The sequence below is a fragment of the Schistocerca piceifrons genome, chromosome X (genome assembly GCF_021461385.2).
Source record: "Schistocerca piceifrons isolate TAMUIC-IGC-003096 chromosome X, iqSchPice1.1, whole genome shotgun sequence".
Classification (NCBI taxonomy): Eukaryota; Metazoa; Arthropoda; class Insecta; order Orthoptera; family Acrididae; genus Schistocerca; species Schistocerca piceifrons.
Genome location: NC_060149.1, coordinates 12057589 through 12080631, shown reverse-complemented (window position 1 = coordinate 12080631; position 23043 = coordinate 12057589). Strand labels below are relative to the sequence as shown.

General features: G+C 38.9%; 1 protein-coding gene across 1 annotated transcript in view; it reads right to left on the bottom strand.

Annotated features, from left to right (window-relative positions):
- The window catches only part of LOC124722147, a 64683-nt gene extending 45579 nt beyond the window's left edge, over positions 1–19104 (bottom strand). Inside the window, exons 1-2 of the mRNA XM_047247351.1 lie at positions 19096–19104; positions 1157–1276 (exon numbers count right to left, since the gene is read on the bottom strand). Coding sequence (XP_047103307.1) covers positions 1157–1276; positions 19096–19104 — 129 coding nt within the window. The remainder of the gene's footprint in view (positions 1–1156; positions 1277–19095) is intronic.
- Between the last annotated feature and the right edge of the window lie 3939 nt (positions 19105–23043).

The following is a 23043-nucleotide window of genomic DNA, read 5'->3' as shown; positions in this document are numbered from 1 at the left end:
CATGGGTAACACTTTAATTATAACCACCTGGTAGTTTGGTGATTGTCATTCATATGGGTGAACTGTTCATGAATACTTGTGCACACGTTAAAAGCCATGCAGCTGTTGAAGAGGTATTGCATATGATGTGATTGCTGTCAGAGGTGACCCTGCCTCTGGCTGCACTGTTGACAGATCTGGAATAGGATGTGCTCCATAGATGCATGGGACAGGCCTTGCATGTCAGTATTTTAAATGGATATGAACAATAAGGCAAGTGGTTGTATCTTTGGGAATAATGAAAACAGAATAGTCATAGCCCTGATGGAGGACACTGTTCAGCTATTCCAATCCCATGTGATATTCAATATATTCAGTTCACTAGAGTAACTGGTTTACTTTCTTCTTTTTTTCCCTACACAAATTAGCAGTAATAGAAAGATGGTATGTAAGTTGTTGGTACAGCTTCCTCCTCAAATGTCTATTTCAAAAATATCCTCTAATACAAGGAAGAACATAAGGTCAAATAATAACTGTTCTATGTTTGATAGGAACATCAAATATAAAGTACTCTCATAATTCAGAGATCAAACTAGCTGAACATGTCTTCAGTTAGGATACAAATTCAGCTTGAGAGAACTTCAAAGTTTATTATGTAAGATCATTACAGTAAATGTAGTGAATATATAAATACGTTACATAGAGAAATATGCACTTGTAAACGAGGTTACATTTTCTGTTTCTTGCTCATGTGATTGTGTAAGTACTTCAGAGTTAAGTGCAATTCTGATTTTAAAAAAGTGGCGATGAAGGAAATAAACTGAATGCTACATTTTGCATGCTCTAGGGATTGAACACATCAGCTCGTTATTACAACAGCTACAGAAATCCTATTAATTAAAAATTTACCTATTCTTATTTTGCTTTAACAGGAAATTCTGAGTATATTCACAGGAGAACAATGAAAATGGTTAAAAATTTGTCTGCAACATAGAGGAAGCTCATACAATTCAAGAAAAATCTGAACTGGCAGATGATTATATAATGTTGAAATTGATTTTTAAGATTTTAATTTTAAAGTTGTATATCTGTTTAATATATGATATTTAACATGTACATTTTATGTTAACACTAATTTTTTATCTTTGCATTGCAGTTGTAACACGCTATCACTAACACAGCCTATTACAATGTATGTGTTCAGTGACATGTAAGTAATCTGAATTATCAAAAAATGGCCATTTTCTGATGAAGCCAGCTCAGTAAAGGTGTCTTCAGTAGTCCCTACATCTTTCTCCTGCAGAAAATACAAAAATTAAATTAAATACTGCTCATGTATGGATCTATGTTTTGTACACAATCCATATATAGTTCACCTATGGATGGAATTTGAATAAACTTTGATATGCAGGAGACACAACTAAGACAGGATGCCCAAAATATATTCAGAGTGAGAAAATGCAGTGTGAGTCAAAAGTCTAGCATTTGACAATTCAATACTTCATGCAAAAATGTAGGTAGAGAGGTGAGAATTGACACATATGCTTGAAATGACAGGGGGTTTTACTGAAAGTGACTGACATATGCTGCTTCATATGACACAAAAGCAGTAATTAGCATATAAATTGATTTTTAGCAAAGACAATTTTCTTAATAGCAAATGCTTAGCATGTTGGCCATCATTCATCAACAATACCTGTAGTCAAGAAACAAGGCTGTGAACAACATTGTACAGCATATGAGTAGGTATGGTGAGGAAATTACTGTTGTACGTTGTCTTTTAGCATCCCTAATGTGGTCAGATGATCAAGGTAGACTTGTAGCTTCAGGTAACCCCACAACCAATAATCACACGGATTGAAGTCTGGAGACATGGGAGGCCAGGTAAGCCAAGCATCATGGCTATGGTGGTTCAGCATGTGATCCTCACCAAACAATGTGCATGTGTAGCAATATGAGGTGGAGCACCATCCTGAATAAAAGGTCATGCCTTCCAGCAGGTGTTTATTATCCAGGCTGATTATCTCTCTCTCTCTCTCTCTCTCTCTCTCTCTCTCTCTCTCTCTCTCTCTCTCTCTCACACACACACACACACACACACACACACACACACACACACACACACACTACAGCACATTTTATATGTGATTCTCATGTGATGTCACTGATGTGTTGCTATCCAGTGCCAGCTTCTGGCCAGTTTTTGCACCTTTTTGTTCCATCATAACCCCATGCCATTTCAGATGTGTGTGTCAATTTTTCCCTCTCTACCTACATTATTCTGTGAATTAGTGCATCTTCAAATGTTAATGAACTTTTGGGTCACCCTGTATATTAACACATTCCAGTTGGGCTACAGTTGTTGCTGTAGCCTCCCACATGTAAACTGTTTCAATTTCTTTGTGTTGCTGCTGCTTTTAAGATGAAGGATTCAGGCAAATTACCCTACATTTCAAAAATACTGGCATTGATTTCAAAAGCATCATCAATTTCAGAACCAGATACTTCAAGAAGCCTCAGTATTTCTTCATCAATCATAGTGTGCCCAATTTTACAACAAAGCTTTTTCAATCAAGGCAATTATGGAAGCGCACTGCAACCATGAATGAATGGGAAGTGATTACACCTGTAATACATTTTTCAAGACATGGCCAACTTTGTGGAAGCATGAACGTCCATTTAATGTCTCTTAGAAGCACTTAAAGATCAAACAACTGACTTCAAGCCATCACTGCTTGGAAATAACGCATCATGAAGTAACATCCAGGAAAGCTGCACTTGGAAATTCTTTGAGAACTGGCTGTTAGGCACATCACAACACACCTGTAGTTTCTACAGGCAGTGATCAGTATGTACTAAAGTGTAGTTTATGCCAAGATCTAGGGGACAGTGTTAAGAATTTTCGGAGACACATAAGCTATGCCAAAGTGATCATGCACCCCAAAGAAGAACTGTCAGAGCTGTCCCCCCTTCCACAAAACTACCTTTCTGCAGGGAGTATTTCCCTAAACAGATTTAGAAAAATTTATAATTTTGTATGTAGGTTTCTTAGAAATGAAGTATATTTAAAACTTCACTAAAATTAAGAACACTGATGAAAAATGTTGCAAACAACAAATAAAATGTATCATCATACTAAATAAATTACCAAAAATATTAATAGTGCATAAATAATTGATTACAAACACAAGAATTAGATCAGAACCAGAATTTTATTGTCTCATAACATGTATGTTATATCATTGATTTAGTGTACAGGAGACTCATCAAGCTTATGGCTATATTAGATTGTACATGGAGTACAACGTTTACTAGAACTATGAAATATCTGAATATAAAACCACTCCATCTACAGGCCACAAGTGGCCCATTGGGACCATCCGACCACCTTGTCATCCTCAGTGGAGGATGCGGATAGGAGGGGCGTATGGTCAGCAAACCGCTCTCCCGGTCAGTATGATGGTATTCTGGACTGTAGCCACTACTATTCGGTCGAATAGCTAGTCAATTGGCATCACGAGGCTGAGTGCACCCCAAAAAATGGCAACAGCGCATGGCGGCCTGGACGGTCACCCATCCAAGTGCCGACCACGCCCGACAGCACTTAACTTTGGTGATCTCACAGGAACCGGTGTATCCACTGCGGCAAGTCCGTTGCTATCTGAATATATATACTATTAATTTTTATCCTGCTCAAATGGTCAGATCATCATTTAAAAATTTACCAATCGAGTAATAGCATTTTTGTACCAGAGTGCTATATAATTTTCTTTTTACTGAATCAGTTTCAATCTTTTGCAGATTTGTCTTTTTAAACTTGTATATTTTCATTCCCATATATCATAGGGTCTGCATGAAAAGATTGAGTCTATGTGTAGGAAGCATGAAACTTTCTCTGTTTCTAGTTTCATATCCATGCCGGAAGTTATTTTAAAGCAAACAGTTTTGGATTATTATTTGTGAAAACAATTATTTCCTGTAAATACAGTAAGGGAACCCTTAGTGTGTTTAGATCTCTTAATAGTGGGTGACAAGATTCTCTTGGCTTTGTGCTACACATGTTCCTTATATTTATTTTCTGTAAAGTTAATATTCTTACCAAATTACTAGCATTTTGCCAGAAGACAGTGGTGTATCTCACTATTTCCTCAAAGTAGCTATGGAGCACTGCCTTTTTCATGTCTGTGGCAGTTGCATTGGCTAAGATTGACATAGCAAATGCCAGGCTGTTCAGTTTATTTTTTAAATAGCCTATATATGATGACCAAGACAGATTTCTGCCAAACTCCATTCCTAAGAATTTAACACACTCTGTTTTGCTTAGTTCCAGACTTCTGTGCATAATTTGAATACCATTTATTTTAGATTGTCTTGTCTTAAACTCCACAAACTGTGTTTTTGAAATATTTAGTTTTAGACCATTTAGATGGAACCACACATTTAGGATTTTCTAGAGTTTTTACGGCGTTTTCAGAAACATCTTCTGCATTTTTCTTTACTATCAGTACTGATGTGTCATCGGTGAATAAAACCAAATGATGATAATTGTAATCAAGGTATATATAACTGAGAGTTGAGAAAATATCTCCTTTGAGGAATTCTGTTTTTATTACAATTTTATGTCTTATTTCCTTTTTTTGAGCAAAGCAAACTAATTGATTATGTCATGGAAGTCAAGTTTAGCAGCTGTGTCATAGTCCATAAAGACAGCTGAATTTGATAGTCTGTTGTCATTCATGCTTAACCTTACAAAGATTTTTATAATCCTTAGTTTGCTGAAACTGTGTTCACCAAATACTGCAGTCACTAATATTGTCATAAATATCTATAACATTATTACAACTTTTTGAATATACATTTCTTAGCCTACACTTTAAAAAAAAAAAAATATTCTTCAAAATATCAGAATGGGAAATTGTGTCTCTGCTCTTCATCAGCTCTTAAACCTTTAACTTGAAAGCAGCTATTTCATAAACTGTCTCCACTGTATAAACATCTCTGCTACATTTTTCATGAGTTCCTCTCGATAACTGAGAGGTGAGCATAGATGGCAGCCATGTGGAGGACCGAGGTTCAATTGCTGCTAGTGTCAAGGATTTTTCCTTTGTGGGAGAACTGGTATAGTGTGCACCCAGCCTCATGATGCCAACTGAGGAGCTGCTTGACTGAGCAGTAGGGCTCCACAGTATGGAAAGTCTATAAACTGGCTGGGAGAGAGGTATGCTGACCACATGCCCCTCCATACTGCATCCACATAATGCCAGAAGGTAGAGGATGAGACGGTGGCCAGCAGACATCCCTTGGGCCGTCACACCCTGAACAAGAATTCGTTTAAAGAGTTTTCAAGATATGATACTGAGCTTTCATATTAAGACATTTCTTAATAGGAAATTTTAGTCAGATTAAACTGAATATGGGTGTCAAAAACACATCATATATTCTTCCATGTATTTTATGTCACTGGATTCTCCATCTTAAGTATGATTATAATGGTTTGTGCTGCACGTTTACTGCTAGCACACCTCCAGTGCAGTCCATCAATGATGAAACAAACCCACAAATTTTTGGCACTTTTGACCTGCAACAGCACTATACACCTCACTATGATTCACTCAGCTATGCACATACAAATGACATCCAGCAATCACTGAACTGAGAGAGAACTTGAAAGACTGTAATATACTCTTTAGAGATACTAAATTACAATATTTTTAACAAAATACAAACTCACCAGAAAAAATACAGAGATTATCTGACTGATTTTAAAGCTCTGCTGCACCCTGGAATATCAGGCTAACACTAAAAATTTGTTAACACTCTTTTCTGGTGGCACCAGAAGTCAAGCCATGTGAGTCAACAACTGTCAAACTCCAAGCTAGGGGGAAATACTGAGCAGACTGAGATGAACATGGATGTGATTGTGACAAGTGGGACCTGCTGAGTGCCCCAATTTGCAAGTGAAGCACAACAACATTGTGGCAACAGACAGATATCATAATACTGGTAACAGAGCAGAGTGACACAAGAAACCACAATTATAAGACAACAGTAACTATACAGCCACTGATTCTACAGAAAATGGCATTTGGAAAGATGAAGGTAATAGGAGAGCCGACCATGCAAGAAATCTAGTACACACAATGTCATTGCTACCTGCACTGCAGCAGAGTGGACAGAAAGTACCAGTATAAATACTATGCAACTCTCAGTCGCAGCAGTCCCATGATACAGGGGAAGCTATGTCAGTTGACCCTCTGCATTCCTTATGGTCTACAATCATCTATGGAGTTGCCAATCTCACTGGTGAGACTCTGACACTGCAAGCTGCAGTGACAACTTCTGAGTCATCACTGATTGGGTGCAGAAACTGCCACCAGTCTGCTGACCTACTGGAGACTTGACCAGCCAGGCCAGGAAGCTGTATACTATCTGCCGATGTGAGAAAGAGCCGCAGCTGCTGCTCGCCCCATTCCTGCAGCTGACAATGATGCTGTCAGCCTCTAGGGGCCATGGGTCGGACTCTACACGATGAGTACTTCCAGCTGGGCTGGATGGTGAGTCTCCTGGAACACATACTCAATGAGAGCACCTCAGAGACTGGTCCACAGAGGCTGCTGTCCACCATTGTCCAGTAAGGACTATGTCTGCCAGTGTCTGGGGCCACTGGCCAAGCCGTGTCATTAATGGCCAACACACTATCCTTCTGTGATGCAGCAGAACTGCTGAAGATGAACTTTCACTTCTGCTGACTGGGTCTGCACTCCACTGGCCTGACGGAGCTACCATTGCCTGAACTTCTCATTGTGTCTGTGTATGTGCGGATGGATATGTGTGTGTGTGCGAGTGTATACCTGTCCTTTTTTCCTCCTAAGGTAAGTCTTTCCGCTCCCGGGATTGGAATGACTCCTTACCCTCTCCCTTAAAACCCACATCCTTTCATCTTTCCCTCTCCTTCCCTCTTTCCTGATGAAGCAACCGTTGGTTGCGAAAGCTTGAATTTTGTGTGTATTTTTGTGTGTCTATCAACCTGCCAGCATTTTCGTTTGGTAAGTCACATCATCTTTGTTTTTAGATATATTTTTCCCACGTGGAATGTGTGTGAATTAAAGCTTTGCATATGTGAACTAAATCTATGTGAATGTCTGAAAACTGATTGTTATATGGACAGCAAATAAATACTTAAAATGGGTCCTACAATACTGCAGTAAGAGCTTCACTGATGAACATGAGAGAGCTGTGTGGATTGCAAATGTGTGATCTAAACTCACTGTTGCCACATAAACCATGTTAGTGATTAGACATTTTTTGGTAGTAATTGCATCTTTATGATGCAACTTGGATGAAATGATACTGTGACAATAGTGTTCATTTACAGTCACAGGCTGAAGAAAAGGATTCCTCTCATAGGAAGAAGATGGGAGCACAATCCACAAGAGAACTCACATACCTCTCTCAGTTAATTTTTAAACCACCTTTCTTTCCTCATATTTTTCCAGTCAGTTTTTAGACCCTCAGCAGGAGGGGGTCGGGGGTTCCTATCTCACCACCTCCTTATTATGGCCCTGTACACAAGTAGTTTTTAATGTTTATTGCTGGTGAATTAAAACACTGACTTTGGCTTTTAGTGTGGAATTATATCCACATTAGAAAGAGCTATCAAAGAGGACTTCACAAACATAGTGCATGTTGAACTTGATCATACAGGAACAAGATAATAGCACTGAAAATCGCTGTACCTCTGCCAGGTGAAGATATGCCACTAATGTCTACCATACAGTAGCACATGTAAACAGACACATAACTCATGTAAAGTTTGTGTGTTTGCCTGAGCACTTGAAGTGCATCAGTCTGTCCTCTGCTCTTGTAGTAACTGAAAATTTGCTTGTGAAGCTATTCAGAATTACTCCAAAAGTCAAGAAAGTGGATATGGTTTTTGTTTATGACAAATGTTGCCAAATGATTAGAACAGCAGTGCAGTTGGATGCTGAAAGATATCCTGATCATTTCAAGCGCCTAAAAACTCTCTTTCCAAATATTATTAAAAAACTTTCCAGAAACAGTATCTATGAAGAATGAAATACACTAACAAAGAAGAACAGTAACTGGTTAGAGAAATGCAGACAACATTTTAGCAGCAATAACACACAATATATGATGAGATAAAAGAAATTATTCAGATAGTGAAGGGAGACGAAAATTTAATAGTCATGGGTGACTGGAATTCGAGAGTAGGAAGAGGGAGAGAAGGAAACATAGTAGGTGAATATGGACTGGAGCTAAGAAATGAAAGTGGAAGCCGCCTGGAAGAATTTTGCGTAGGCCGCAGGGCATAACTTAATCATAGCTAATACTTGGTTCAAGAATCATGAAAGAAGGTTGTATACATGGAAGAACCCTGGAGGTACTAAAAGGTATCAGATAGATTATATAATGGTAAGACAGATATTTAGGAACCAGGTTTTAAATTGTAAGACATTTCCAGGGGCAGATGTGGACTCTGACCACAATCTATTGGTTATGAACTGTAGATTAAAACTGAAGAAACTGCAAAAAGGTACAGTGTTTCAGGGAGAGCATAAGGGCAGAATTGACAGGAATGGGGGAAAGAAATACAGTAGAAGAAGAATGGGTAGCTTTGAGGGATGAAATAGTGAAGGCAGCAAAGGATCAAATAGGTAAAAAGACAAGGGCTAGTAGAAACCCTTGGGTAACAGAAGAAATATTGAATTTAATTGATGAAAGGAGAAAATATAAAAATGCAGTAAATGAAGCAGGCAAAAAGGAATACAAACGTCTCAAAAATGAGATCGACAGGAAGTGCAAAATGGCTAAGCAGGGATGGCGATAGGACAAATGTAAGGAAGTAGAGGCTTATCTCACTAGGGGGTAAGACAGATACTGCCTACAGGAAAATTAAAGAGACCTTTGGAAAAAAGAGAACCACTTGCATGAATATCAAGAGCTCAGATGGGAAACCAGTTCTAAGCAAAGAAGGGAAAGCAGAAAGGTGGAAGGAGTATATAGAGGGTCTATACAAGGGCGATGTACTTGAGGACAATATTATGGAAATGGAAGAGAATGTAGATGAAAATGAAATGGGAGATACGATACTGCGTGAAGAGTTTGACAGAGCACTGAAAGACCTGAGTCAAAACAAGGCCCCCGGAGTAGACAACTTTCCATTGGAACTACTGACGGCCTTGGGAGAGCCAGTCCTGACAAAACTCTACCATCTGGTGAGCAAGATGTATAAAACAGGCGAAATACCCTCACAGTTCAAGAAGAATATAATAATTCCAATCTCAAAGAAAGCAGGTGTTGACAGATGTGTAAATTACCGAATTATCAGTTTAATAAGTCACAGCTGCAAAATATTAACGCGAATTCTTTACAGAAGAATGGAAAAACTAGTAGAAGCCGACCTTGGGGAAGATCAGTTTGGATTCCGTAGAAATGTTGGAACACGTGAGGCAATACTGACCCTACGACTTATCTTAGAAGCTAGATTAAAGAAAGGCAAACCTACGTTTCTAGCATTTGTAGACTTAGAGAAAGCTTTTGACAATGTTGACTGGAATACTCTCTTTCAAATTCTAAAGGTGGCAGGGGTAAAATACAGGGAGCGAAAGGCTATTTACAATTTGTACAGAAACCAGATGGCAGTTATAAAGAGTCGAGGGACATGAAAGGGAAGCAGTGGTTGGGAAGGGAGTAAGACAGGGTTGTAGCCTCTCCCCAATGTTGTTCAATCTGTATATTGAGCAAGCAGTAAAGGAAACAAAAGAAAAATTCGGAGTAGGTATTAAAATTCATGGAGAAGAAATAAAAACTTTGAGGTTCGCCGAGGACATTGTAATTCTGTCAGAGACAGCAAAGGACTTGGAAGAGCAGTTGAATGGAATGGACAGTGTCTTGAAAGGAGGATATAAGATGAACATCAACAAAAGCAAAACAAGGATAATGGAATGTAGTCTAATTAAGTCGGGTGATGCTGAGGGAATTAGATTAGGAAATGAGACACTTAAAGTAGTAAAGGAGTTTTGCTATTTGGGGAGCAAAATAACTGATGATGGTCGAAGTAGAGAGGATATAAAATGTAGACTTGCAATGGCAAGGGAAGCGTTTCTGAAGAAGAGAAATTTGTTAACATCGAGTATAGATTTAAGTGTGAGGAAGTCATTTCTGAAAGTATTGGTATGGAGTGTAGCCATGTATGGAAGTGAAACATGGACGATAAATAGCTTGGACAAGAAGAGAATAGAAGCTTTTGAAATGTGGTGCTACAGAAGAATGCTAAAGATTAGATGGGTAGATCACATCACTACTGAGGAAGTATTGAATAGGATTGGGGAGAAGAGAAGTTTGTGGCACAACTTGACTAGAAGAAGTGATCGATTGGTAGGACATGTTCTGAGGTATTAAGGGATCACCAATTTAGTATTGGAGGGCAGCGTGGAGGGTAAAAATCATAGAGGGAGACCAAGAGATGAATACACGAAGCAGATTCAGAAGGATGTAGGTTGCGGTAGGTACTGGGAGATGAAGAGGCTTCTACAGGATAGAGTAGCATGGAGAGCTGCATTAAACCAGTCACAGGACTGAAGACCGTAACAACAACAACAACAATAATGAACATATGAACCTTACCTGAGTTACGTGTTGGCTTACATTTTGTACAGTAGGGCAGATGCCTGTGGGACTCCTTTTCTGATGACGAGACGGTAGTTAGTGGCACTGTTGTATTATTTCTATATGATCAAGTTCCACACATGCTATGGCAATGAAGTCCTTTTTTAATGCTCTTTTCAATACCACAGCAAAAGTCTATAGTACCATTTTAAGGAAAGGAAGTTTGTTTAATAATTCAACACCAACAAATGTTAAAAATTACTTGCATATGTCACACCACTGTCTGCTATAATTTAGTGAAAACTGTACCGCTATACATTTACTCATTTGTGGATTACTGCCATTAAGTTGTGATGCTAGCAGTCTGGTGTAGTGGTTAGTGTCAACAACTGCCATTCTGTGGGTCACCAATTCAAATCTGAAGACCAGCCAATATTTTTTTACTCAATAATTATCATTTCTGAAATGTTCTCATTATGTCTTATAGTTGAAACGTTTGTATATTCTGGTATAGCTGTGGTTTGTGTAAATAACAGCACTATCTGTCCAGAAGTTCATTTATGTTCTGGCCATATTATGGAATCAGTAATAAATGTGTTTTCAGTGCTAAGTGTTGTACTTCATTGATGATCCCACCTTTTGATTTGGACTCGATTGTGCTTTTGACGTGAGATGGTTTGGTGAAGATGCAGCTTATTTCAATATGTCTTCATCACCACGGTTCCAATTAGGCAACATAAAAGTCGTCTCCTGCATGGACACGACTTGGAATAGAAACGGTGCAGCACTCCTAAGATATGTATGTTAAGGAGACTATTGATTCTAAAACAGAAGTAAGTAAGCTGCATATGAGGTATCCATTAGTGTTTTCCAGAGATGCTGGTCAGGACCTGACAAAATGGCTGAAAGAATTTGACCAAGCCACAATATACAAAAGGTGGGATGACATGATGTGTTTGACTAACATATACTTTTACGTGTATGGCAGGTCCCAACAGTGATTTGAGAACAATGAAGAGAAGCTCAATAGCTGGACCGAATTCCAGGCCAAACTAAAGAGAATACTTGGCGACAGTCAGCAGCAGGTCCACATAGTTGAAGAACAACTGAAGAACAATGCCCATCATCATAGGGGAATGACATACAGAATGTTTTAGCCCCTATGTCACATTGTGAATATAAATATGGCAGCAGCTGGCAAAATCTTGCACTTGATGAAAGAAGTTTGAGAAGACATGTACCCACCTCTTCTGGTAAAGGATGTCATAACAATAAAGTAATTTATCAAGTGGTGCCACCATATCAAGGAACTGTAACAGAAAAGAATTGGGCAAAAGAAGTACGACCGACTCCCAAATGTGGTCCCCACGGCAGCTGTGGAAGACCACCATGACCTTGCCTGTCTCATATGCCAGATAGTAAAAGAGGAGCTGCAGCAGTGTATGGAAGTCAGAAATATCAGCCCAAGTACAGCACCCAGGAATGTGAACCTCATAAATCGTGACGTAATAGAGAATGACGAATAAGAGGTGTATCCGTCTTTGGCACCAACCTCTACCACCAATCAAATGCACAATGAATAATGGACTAGACCAACTTGGACTTCTGTTGCAACTGTCAAATGAGAACCCAGCATCAAACCAGCAAATGTACAACCAACCGCTCCACCAAATACGAAGCCCCATAAAGAAATGGACATTTGGAAGGCAGAGAACAACATGGTGGTATGTTTTCACTGTGAATAGTCTGGACACATTGTACACTACTGTAGACAAAGAAGATGAGTGTTCAATCACTATTATGCCATGAGATGTCCGCTATCACAACAATCCTCTTCATACCAGTCAACTGTAGATGATTATAGTCACCTTGTAGGGTGAAGCTCATCACTGTATCCTGGACAACATCACTCTCCAACGTACCATAGCAATTTCCCATCACCATAAACAGAAACCAGCCACTCACCTAGCAAAAAAAAATTCAGGAGGTGAGGCCACCACAGATAAAAATCCTCCACAGACAACAGTCACCTAGATGTCAGCAAATTTCAATAACATGATCATTAACAGCCAACCTGTCTGAGCACTAGTTGACTCAGGGTCTTCCTTCCCTGTAATGTGGGATTGTGATCGTCATCAGCTAAAGAACACTATGTCCGTGATATAAAGCAATTGTGCTGAAAGCTACAAATGGGAAATATTTCCAGCCAAAAGGAACATGTATAGCAAGAATAATTATCAATGGTAGAACACAATGCTCCAAATTTGTCATTTTAGCAGAAGCTAGTGATAATGTTATCCTCGGATAGAAGCTCTTGCACGCATCACAAGCAGTCATAGGCTACAGAAGATCAGGTCTCCAGACTGATGAAGCTGTTACAAAAAGCTCACATAACATAGATTCCTCCGAGTGGTTGTTTGCCAATGAAAACACTGTTATCCGACCATCGTCAACAAGATGAGTTCCAGTCATCAATAAAGATGCTCAGCTAAACTGTGAAAGTTCTTTAATTGCAAAAAACTGCTCAGGCTCACAAAAGAAATCTACTTGCCAGCAATGACCATAATCACTGCAGGTGGCCAAGGAGTACTTTGTATCACTAAATGTCAGCTTCAACTCGTCCCTAAAAGTATTTGTATAAGTATAGCTCAACCAGACCAGGAATGGCACCTTAGTGTCAGCAATGAAGAATCATTCTGCACTACCACTACATGCAACACCAGGGAGGAAGCTACTATCAAACTGCCAATAGTATCTGGCCTCACCAAAGAACAAAGGTGACAAAGGAAAGTCATTCTGCATTAATTCACAGATGTTTTCAAATCCAAAGTGGAGAGAAGATAGGCCTAGCAGCACATGATAAAATGCTGTGTCAATACTGGGGATCATCCATCAATTAGCCAAGGTTCATATGGAGTGTCACTGGATGACTGATAGATAATCCCGGGGGGAAGTGGAGATGATGCTGGAAGATGATATCACCTTGAACCTTCAGAGAGTCCTTGGTCCTCACCTGTGGTCCTCTTCAACTGAAACAACAGCTTGTTACATTTCTATGTCACCTGCCAATGGCTAAACAAAATCGTGAAAAAAAAAAAAAGTCTACCCATTGTCGCCCATTGATGACATCCTGACTGCCTGAAAGGCACGAAGTATCTCTCAGCTATGGCCTTGTAGACATGCTAGTGGTGAGTCAATATTTATGAGTCAGACTGGGAAAAGACTGCGTGCGTAACATCTGGCAGCATCTATGAGTTCAAAGTCATGCTGTCTGGACCAGATAACACTCAGCCACCTTGGAGTGTATGATGGGTAACCTGCTGCAAAACCCTACATGGTTTTCTATCATGGATAACACCATAACTTTTTCAAAGACTTTTGAAGAACATTTAAGCTGCTTGTCAGCTGTGTTTAAGTGTGTACATACCAGAGCCCTCTGCCCGAACCTGACAAAGTGCCTTTTCATCGGACAAGAAATAAAGATCTTCGGGTACCCAGTTAATGGCGATGAAGGCCAGACCAGTTCAGAGAAAATAAGATTTTCTGACTCCTTGGCATATTTGTGAAGTGAAAGTTTTTCTGTAATATGCTCATACTACCTACGATACGTAAAGGACTTCTGTACCAAGGCACATCCCTTGCATGAACTATTGCGAGGGGACACCAAATTTTCCAGAACGAGATGCAGGAAAGGCCCTTAGAAGGCACTAACATCTCCAGTTCTAGGATTTTAAGACAGGAATGACAGGTCAGAAGTTCACACTGATGCTAGCAGTTTTGGGATTCATATAGTTCTAGTACAAACACAGGAAGGTGCTGAAAAGGTGACACCTTATGATTCCAGGATACTTACTAAGTTCATAATGAACTTCTGTACATTCAAGAAAGAGGGCCTTGCTGGTGTTTGGGCCATCAAGAAGTTCTGTCTTTATTTGGCAAACCATTCACCATCATGGTGTACCAGCATTCTCTACGCTAGCTAACTAGCCTGAAGGATCCATTGGGTCAACTGGTGAGATGGGTACTGAGACTTCAGGAGTATGATGTCACAGTGGTATACAAAGTCAGACACAAACACAAGGATGCCAACAGTCTTTCACGGAATCCTGTTGTGGAACCCAGCAAGATGGATGAAATATCAGTCATTACTGCATTAAATTACATTGCTGCTGAACAGAGAGAAGATCCAGAACTGCTGAAAACCACAGAAGGAGGAACCAACCACAGAAGAATTCCAATTAACAATTGTAAGATTGTATAAGAGGAACTATGATTTGGTGGGATGGAAATGGTTGCTCGTCATCCCAATTCATATGTGGCCAGCTGTCTTGAAGTACTTCCGTGATTCTCCAATGTCTGGTCACCTGTGATTCATGAAAATTCACCAAACAGTGGCAGGAGAACACATATGTAAAGGTATCACAGTTTGCAAACTTTCAGAGAGAGTGACTCCTTCTTCTGGGAGAAGGGATGAAGGGAAAGGAAGAAGGGTGCATGAAAAAGGCTGGTGAGGTTTGGTAATAGGGGTAGAGTTCAGAAAAGTCACCCAGAACCCCAGATCAGGAGAGACATACTGGAGAGGATGAGAAGGAAAGGCTCTTTCCTTCTCATCCCATCCAGTAAGTCTCCCCTGACCTAGGCTTCTCTTCCAAACTCTAACATTTTCCTAAGCCTCATCCATCCTTTACCTTCACCCCTCTTCCTTCCACTTCAAGCCTTCTGCCAGAATAAGGAGTCACTGGTTCTGAAAGCTTCTGAACTGTAATACCTTTTATGTGTGTGTACTCCTGCTGCTGCTATACAACTACTTATATTATCAAAAACTGATTATTTTCATTGATATTCCAGACAGAATCAGATGCAGGTATCACTGGCCAAGTCTCTACCGATCCAATTACACACTACATGAGCCACTGAAGGAACACCAGTTGTCTCTGGGATATCTCGTACCAATCCTGGCTGCAGCAGCACCAATCCAGCAGACTGGAATCAACCTGTTGGACAGGTTCCTCCAGTAAACAAATGGGAGTTAATTGTACAATAGTTTGCACTGACTACCTCACCTGCTACGCTGTCACCAAAGCTGTACCAACTGCCAAAGCTTCAGAAATTGAATTTACTTCTATAAAAAAATTAATTTGAAGCATGGAGCACCATGTGTGATGATCTGTGATTGTGGGAAGCTTTTCCTGTCCAGAGTACTACCCAAGGTGATTTCACTTTGTGACATCACTCACAGGATGACAAGTGCCCACCACTCACAGATGAATGGCCTAACAGAATTCTTTAATACGACATTGGCAGATATGCCCTTAATGTATTTTAATGATGAACAGAGAGATTTGGATACAATATTGCCCATCAGTATATTCTCATATAACAAAATGAAGCAAGATACTAAAGGCTTAACACTGTTCTTTCTACTTCATGGTTGCGAGGTCAAAATGTCAATTGATGCACTGTCTGGATGACTACATGAAACACCTTATTACCAGGAATGATTAAAGAGGCAGCTGGCTTGCGTACAGGCCCTGGACAGCTATAAAAAACATTGACAGTGCTTTAGTGCCAAATACCATCTGGTGAGATGCAGCCTGGGACACTTGATATGGATTTTTACACATGTGCTAAAGTGAGGCTATCCAAAGAGTTAACTAGTTTGCTACTCTGGTCTACATCATATATAACATATGAAGCTGAAGCTTATGACCTTTCATCAAGAAATGGAAGTGAAGAGATGTCATCTGTGTCCTCCACATCAAGTCCTACCGCAGTCCTGAGGGGCATATCGATAATGGGAACTTCAAGGAAACTGAAGGCCAGCTCAACAATCATGAATCTCTGATGGGAGGGGCTATCTTCAAAGCTTAACATAGAGAAGAGGATATGACAACACAACCACCAACATTGCCATACAGGGTGCCATTAACAAGCTCTATATCCAGGATGCTGTTGTTGGTCCCAATGAGAACTTTTAAATCAGAGGGTCACAGTTTCTCCAGGAGAGGGAGCAATGCTGCAAGTTGTGATGCTACCAGTGTGGTGGAGTGGTTAGTGTCACTGACTAGTGTGCTGTAGGTCACCAGTTGAAATGTGCCCACCAGCCATTACTTGTTATTTAGCAATTATCATTTCAAGAAGTTTCTCAAAAAATCTCATATTTGCAATGTTTGTGTATTCTAGAATATTTGATGTTTGTATAAATAGCAACAGTCTGGAATATCTTATGTTTGTTTAAACTGCAGTACTCTGCATGCAGGAATTCAGTTCTGTTCTGGCTTTAAATTGGTGTCAGTAATAAACATATTTCACTGACGACCCTGTCTTTAGATTTGGACTTGGCCGTGGTTTCGACATGACAGTATTTTGGGTGGCTTATCTTAGTTGTCTTACCATGTATAGCATAACAAAGAGTAGCAGATATTAAGAACATTTCAGTGTTGGGCAAATTTTTTTCATACATACTATAGAGAGAATCTATAGCTCATAATACTGCTTCAAGTCTCAAATATAATGACCTTTTTTTGTAGTCTAATATGTGGAAGAGTGACTTAGTTATTTACTTTACCCTGTTTTGTCTGACTACAATCCTGTATCATCTCCAATAATTGATTGTCCGAATCATAGTACAGTATGGTGACGTTGTGGAATATCCAGGACTATTCTCATGGCAAGATCCGAATGTAAGTGGTTTGATATTGCTTTTTTATGACTTTTGCACAATGTTCCAGATGTGTAACTCTGACATAGATGATGATTATGCATGAGTATGGAAATGAAAGGGAGGTGGAGACTTTACTTCTGAACAGTACTGCAATTGTAGCACCAACAGGAATTCCAAACTTAATGTTCATTCTTACAAATGAATCACCAACGATGTCACATCCCCTCACAAACTTCATTAACTACTGGGAGAGTTTTGGGAACTCAGGACTGTAGTCCACAGTATGGCCATGAAGTAAAAAATGTCATCACTTTATTTGTGTTTATCAGCCAATTACTGATTATGAAAATGTCTTTTACTGGTACAACTGTCAACCTCTGAGTTCAGTGCTACTGTACTAACATGTATTAGAATTAGTGGTCTAGGTATGTGCTGCACTAAGGCATCAAGGCCTAGATGTTTAGTCTATTAGTCAAACACTGATCTGAATGAAATAGTCAATGTCAATTTTATGATTTTTATCCAACTGAAATCAATTGTATTTCTACAGCTATAACTGCTCATCACAAACACCAGTAAAGTGCTTGGCAGACAATACTTTTTACTGGATATACATAACAGTCTTTTCTTTTTCATTTACAGGCAAATGGAATGAAGGAAGATTAAAGTTTAATGTCCCACTAACTGCATGGTCATTAGAGACAGAACACATGCTCAGATTATGAAAGGATGGTGAAGGAAATCGGCCATGCCCTTTTCAAAGGAACTGTCCTGGTCTTTACCCGAACTGATTTAGGAAAATCAGATTTGCAATAGAAGCATGACACAAATCTCTGAAAATGGATTCCCCTGTGAGGTTTTGTTATTGAAATTTTATCTTCATGTCCCCATACCATATTTTCTGCTGCCAAGTCATTGGCGGACTAATGATTAGTGTCACTTCCTCTAGATCACATAGTCCCTGGTTCCATTCCCAGCCAGGTCAGAGATGACTTTGCTGGGGACAGCATGTTTGTGTCATCCTAATCATTTCACCTCACCATCTTCTACGGTAAGGTGCGTAAGTAGCATCAAATAGAAAGTTTTTGCCCAAGAGGCCGGATAACACCAGATGGGGTCTGCTGGCCAATAATGCCATATGTTCATTTCATTTCATTGGGGAGAGCTATTATTCCTGACTTCTGTCAATCCATCTTACAAATAAAGTAGCTGTTTCTTAAATTAATATAATATTTAAAATAACTCAAGCAACATAAAACTTGAAATGCCCACCTGGTAAATTATCCCAAGTCTCTATATATCAAGACTTCAGATGTAATATATTGTTTATTACAGAACTGAGTGAGACACCTAACCACCAAGATGATAAGAATTGACATTCTCTCATTACTTTCCATGAAATACTCCATTCATAGTGACAACAATTATTACTTTGAATTAGTGTGTTCCTACACTTACCAGTAACCTCTGCCATGTTCATACTGGCAATGGTTATTAATTTGAATTAGAGTGCTCCAAATCAAATGCAATTGCATCCATTACAAAAAGAAACAGGGAAATTATTGTGAACTGAACAGAAAGATTTTTGTCCTCTTCATTATTATGCATAATATTCCACGTTCAGTCTTCTCTCTTTCTGAAGTTTCCTAAGCAGGTGTTTGATGGGTGGTGAGCATGTTCCTGTATCTTCTGGTTAAAAGATTTCTCAGCAATTCTGTGACATCCTCATACTTAAAATCAGTCTTTCATAATTTTGTACCATATTTTCCTAAACATGGTTGAAAGGCTCTGTCTGATCTAACACATATACAACATAAACTTACATTGTCCATATTAGACTGTGGTTCAGAAATTGTGACTTTTATGACATTAAAAACAAATTAAAACAATTATCTGTATCAGTCACTTTTATTTTCTCCCAATATGTATTTCGAGGGTTTACACCTTCATCTTCAGGTGGATCAGTAGACATGCACCATCCTCACAAGATGGCATTGCGAATAGATGTGGTTGTAAATCGTTCTCTAGAAATCGGAATTATATTTAATCTTTTATGTGTATGTTGCAACAAAGATGATGGCACAGGTATTAGATTGTGTGCAGTAACACACGTGTGGGCTCATGTTTTGTGTTTGGTGAGTGTACGCACAGTAACTAAAGCATGTGACTGTGACATTGAAACATGCAACCTTCAAGAAACTGCTGTTAAGAAGTTTTCTCTTGGAGTAGCAGAAAGTACTGCTGATGCCCTTCAACAGAAACTTATGGCAGCAAAAAGGTTTGTTTGTAATTTGGAGACAGTCGTAAAATCACTCACAGTGAAAATGTCTAGTGATGGTACTGGTAGTGAAAATGAGAATTGTTGCATTGTGCTGAAAGTACTTTCAAGTGTGAAACAATACCAGCAAGTGTATACAATGGCCGTGTCTACCAAAAACAGTCCTGAAGTGATTTCAGATGATAAATTTCCCCATACGATAAATCAAACATTGCGAAAACCAAGTGATTCTTTAGATACTGTGAATATTCCCATGAATGTTACAAAAGTACAAAAGACGTACATAAAATTGAATAACAAGGACAGTATGTTTCCCCATGGCAACATGAAGTGCCATGACATAAGTTATAAATTTTGAAGATGCTTAGTGAAATGAACATTAACATAACACCATTCATAAAACAAAGTGCACCTATGTATGAAGTAACAAAGGACTGCTGTACACTATTGGAGACACTCACAAAAAATGATGTTGATATCTTAGTTGGAAGTTCTAATGATGTGTACCATAATAATGCTAAACAGGCTGTCAGAGAAGCAGTGAAAGCCCTAAGCAATTTATGAAATGTAAACATGATTGTCTCGAGCATGCCAACAATATATGACTTAATTCCTACATCATGCGTCAACAAAGAAATCGAAAATACTAATAGGAAACTACAGAAAATTGCTACAGCATTTCCTAATTCATCTTTCCTCGAATGTCATTCCCATGAAAGGGCTCATTATACCAGGCATGGTATGCATATAAATAATAAGGTAAAGCAATTTATGTGTAATCAAATTAGAGAACATATTAGTAATATAACTAAGGGAAGCAAGTCAAAACTGTCCTAGAAATGGTAATACAAGGACATCCTGGTGTTTAAAATGCAAAGGAGAAAAATAACTTGTCAGATGGTGTACAAATCAAAATGCTATGTCCATTTAAAACACTCTTCTCAGCTGAAGTTGTGATTTCACTTACAAGATTAACATCATCTGCAGAAGAAAAAGATGTGACATCTATGAGAAAAATGGAAATTCCAAATTCAAAAAATGGGAAGATATCTTCATCAAGCAATCCAAATAAAAGGTTGTTGGGCAGAAGGAATACTGAGCCTCCTTCACATCTGAAGGATTTTTTATGTGTGGGCCTGAAGAAAAAAAGGGACAACAGTAGGTAGTGTCAGTGGATTCTCAGTCAGGTAACAACAGCACTAATAGAATAAAAAAGCATTTCATCTAAATATAGGAAGCCTCTTAAGTAAAACAGATCAACTACTTATTAACATTAATGAAAAGGGCTGTATAAATATTGCTCAGGTTTTGTGCTTAACTGAGCACCATGCTGTTGATAAATGTGCTTTGCCATCTATGGTAAATTATAGTTTACTAACAAAATACTGTAGGAAAAGTAAAGACAAAGGTGGAGTAACAATTTATGTTAAGGATAGTATAGCATACAAAGCCATAAATATTAAGAAATACTCTGTGGAACAACAATTTAAGGCATGTGCAACTGAAATAATAACTAATTTCTACACAATAATAGTGCTGGCTGTCTACATGGCACCTTCAGATGACATAAAAACTTTTCTACATATAATAGAACTCCTCCCATCAGGGTTACATGCAAGAGCCTAGGTTATTGTAGTTTAGATGATTTCAATATAAACTTTTTGACATAAAATATGAATAAAATTGACTCTGAGATTGTGATGACCTTACATAATCTGATACCGGTAATAAATTTTCCAACAAGAATTACATCTGAGTCCCAAACTATGACAGATAACATTCTTTTAGATGTAAGTAGACATCAGAATGATACTGTCAGGCAGTTTATAAGTGGGCTTTCAGATCATGATGGACAAATTCTCATTCTTTATGACGTTAATCTGTTTAAAAAACAATTTCCTCAATGGGAGCTCATAAGAGTAATGAACAAAGAGGCAAAAGAAACTTTCAACCATAAGTTGTAGCAAATGGATTGGCCTTCAGTATGTAGCCTTGATAATATTGACTCCAAATTTAACTGTTTTATACACGAATTCTTAACTCTTTTTGAAGAAATATTTCCACAGAAATGGGTCAAAAACAGTGCTTCCAATTCTGTAAGTAAGCCTTGGATTACAAAAAATATAAAACAGTCATGCAAAACCAAAAGGGAAACATATGCTGCAATAAGATTATCTAAAGATGTAGAAAAATGGAAACACTATAGATTATACTGTAAAATTTTAAAGAAACTAATACAGAAATCAAAAGCCCTTTATTATGAGAAGAAAATGGATAATTCTAATAATGAAATAAAAACAATTTGGAGCATTGTAAAAAAAGAAATAGGAAGTGATACAACAAGCACAGAAGATGTAAATGGAGGAAAACTAGTAAATAACCCAAAAAGTGTGGCTGAGGTTTTCAATACACACTTCCTATCAGTAACTCAACAGATTGGTTGCAAGCTGATGTTGATGAAGCCATAACTCTTTGTCAAGCTGTATATTCAAACACAATTCCAGAAACACACCTTAACCCCGTCACTGTAGACGATATTCAAAACATCATCATGTCTCTAAAAAGTAAGAACTCTGCAGGGGTTGTTAATCATTCTAATAATTTATTGAAATATTCTTATGTGTGGATAAGGGACATTCTCTGTCACATATTCAAAGTATCCCTTCAAAAAAGTGTTGTTCCCAGTACGCTGAAGTATGCCATTGTGAAGCCCCTATACAAAAAGGGTGATAAAACTGAATTAGTCAACTATCAACATATCTCTCAGATTACAGCTTTTTCTAAAATTCCAGAAAAACTAACAAATATAAGAATTGAAACTTCCTGGCAGATTAAAACTGTGTGCCTGACCGAGACTCGAACTCGGGACCTTTGCCTTTCGCGGGCAAGTGCTCTACCAACTGAGCTACCGAAGCACGACTCACGCCCGGTACCCACAGCTTTACTTCTGCCAGTATCTCGTCTCCTACCTTCCAAACTTTACAGAAGCTCTCCTGCGAACCTTGCAGAACTAGCACTCCTGAAAGAAAGGATATAGCGGAGACATGGCTTAGCCACAGCCTGGGGGATGTTTCCAGAATGAGATTTTCACTCTGCAGCGGAGTGTGCGCTGATATGAAACTTCCTGGCAGATTAAAACTGTGTGCCCGACCGAGACTCGAACTCGGGACCTTTGCCTTTCGTGGGCAAGTGCTCTACCAACTGAGCTACCGAAGCACGACTCACGCCCGGTACCCACAGCTTTACTTCTGCCAGTATCTCGTCTCCTACCTTCCAAACTTTACAGAAGCTCTCCTGCGAACCTTGCAGAATTAGCACTCCTGAAAGAAAGGATATAGCGGAGACATGGCTTAGCCACAGCCTGGGGGATGTTTCCAGAATGAGATTTTCACTCTGCAGCGGAGTGTGCGCTGATATGAAACTTCCTGGCAGATTAAAACTGTGTGCCCGACCGAGACTCGAACTCGGGACCTTTGCCTTTCGCGGGCAAGTG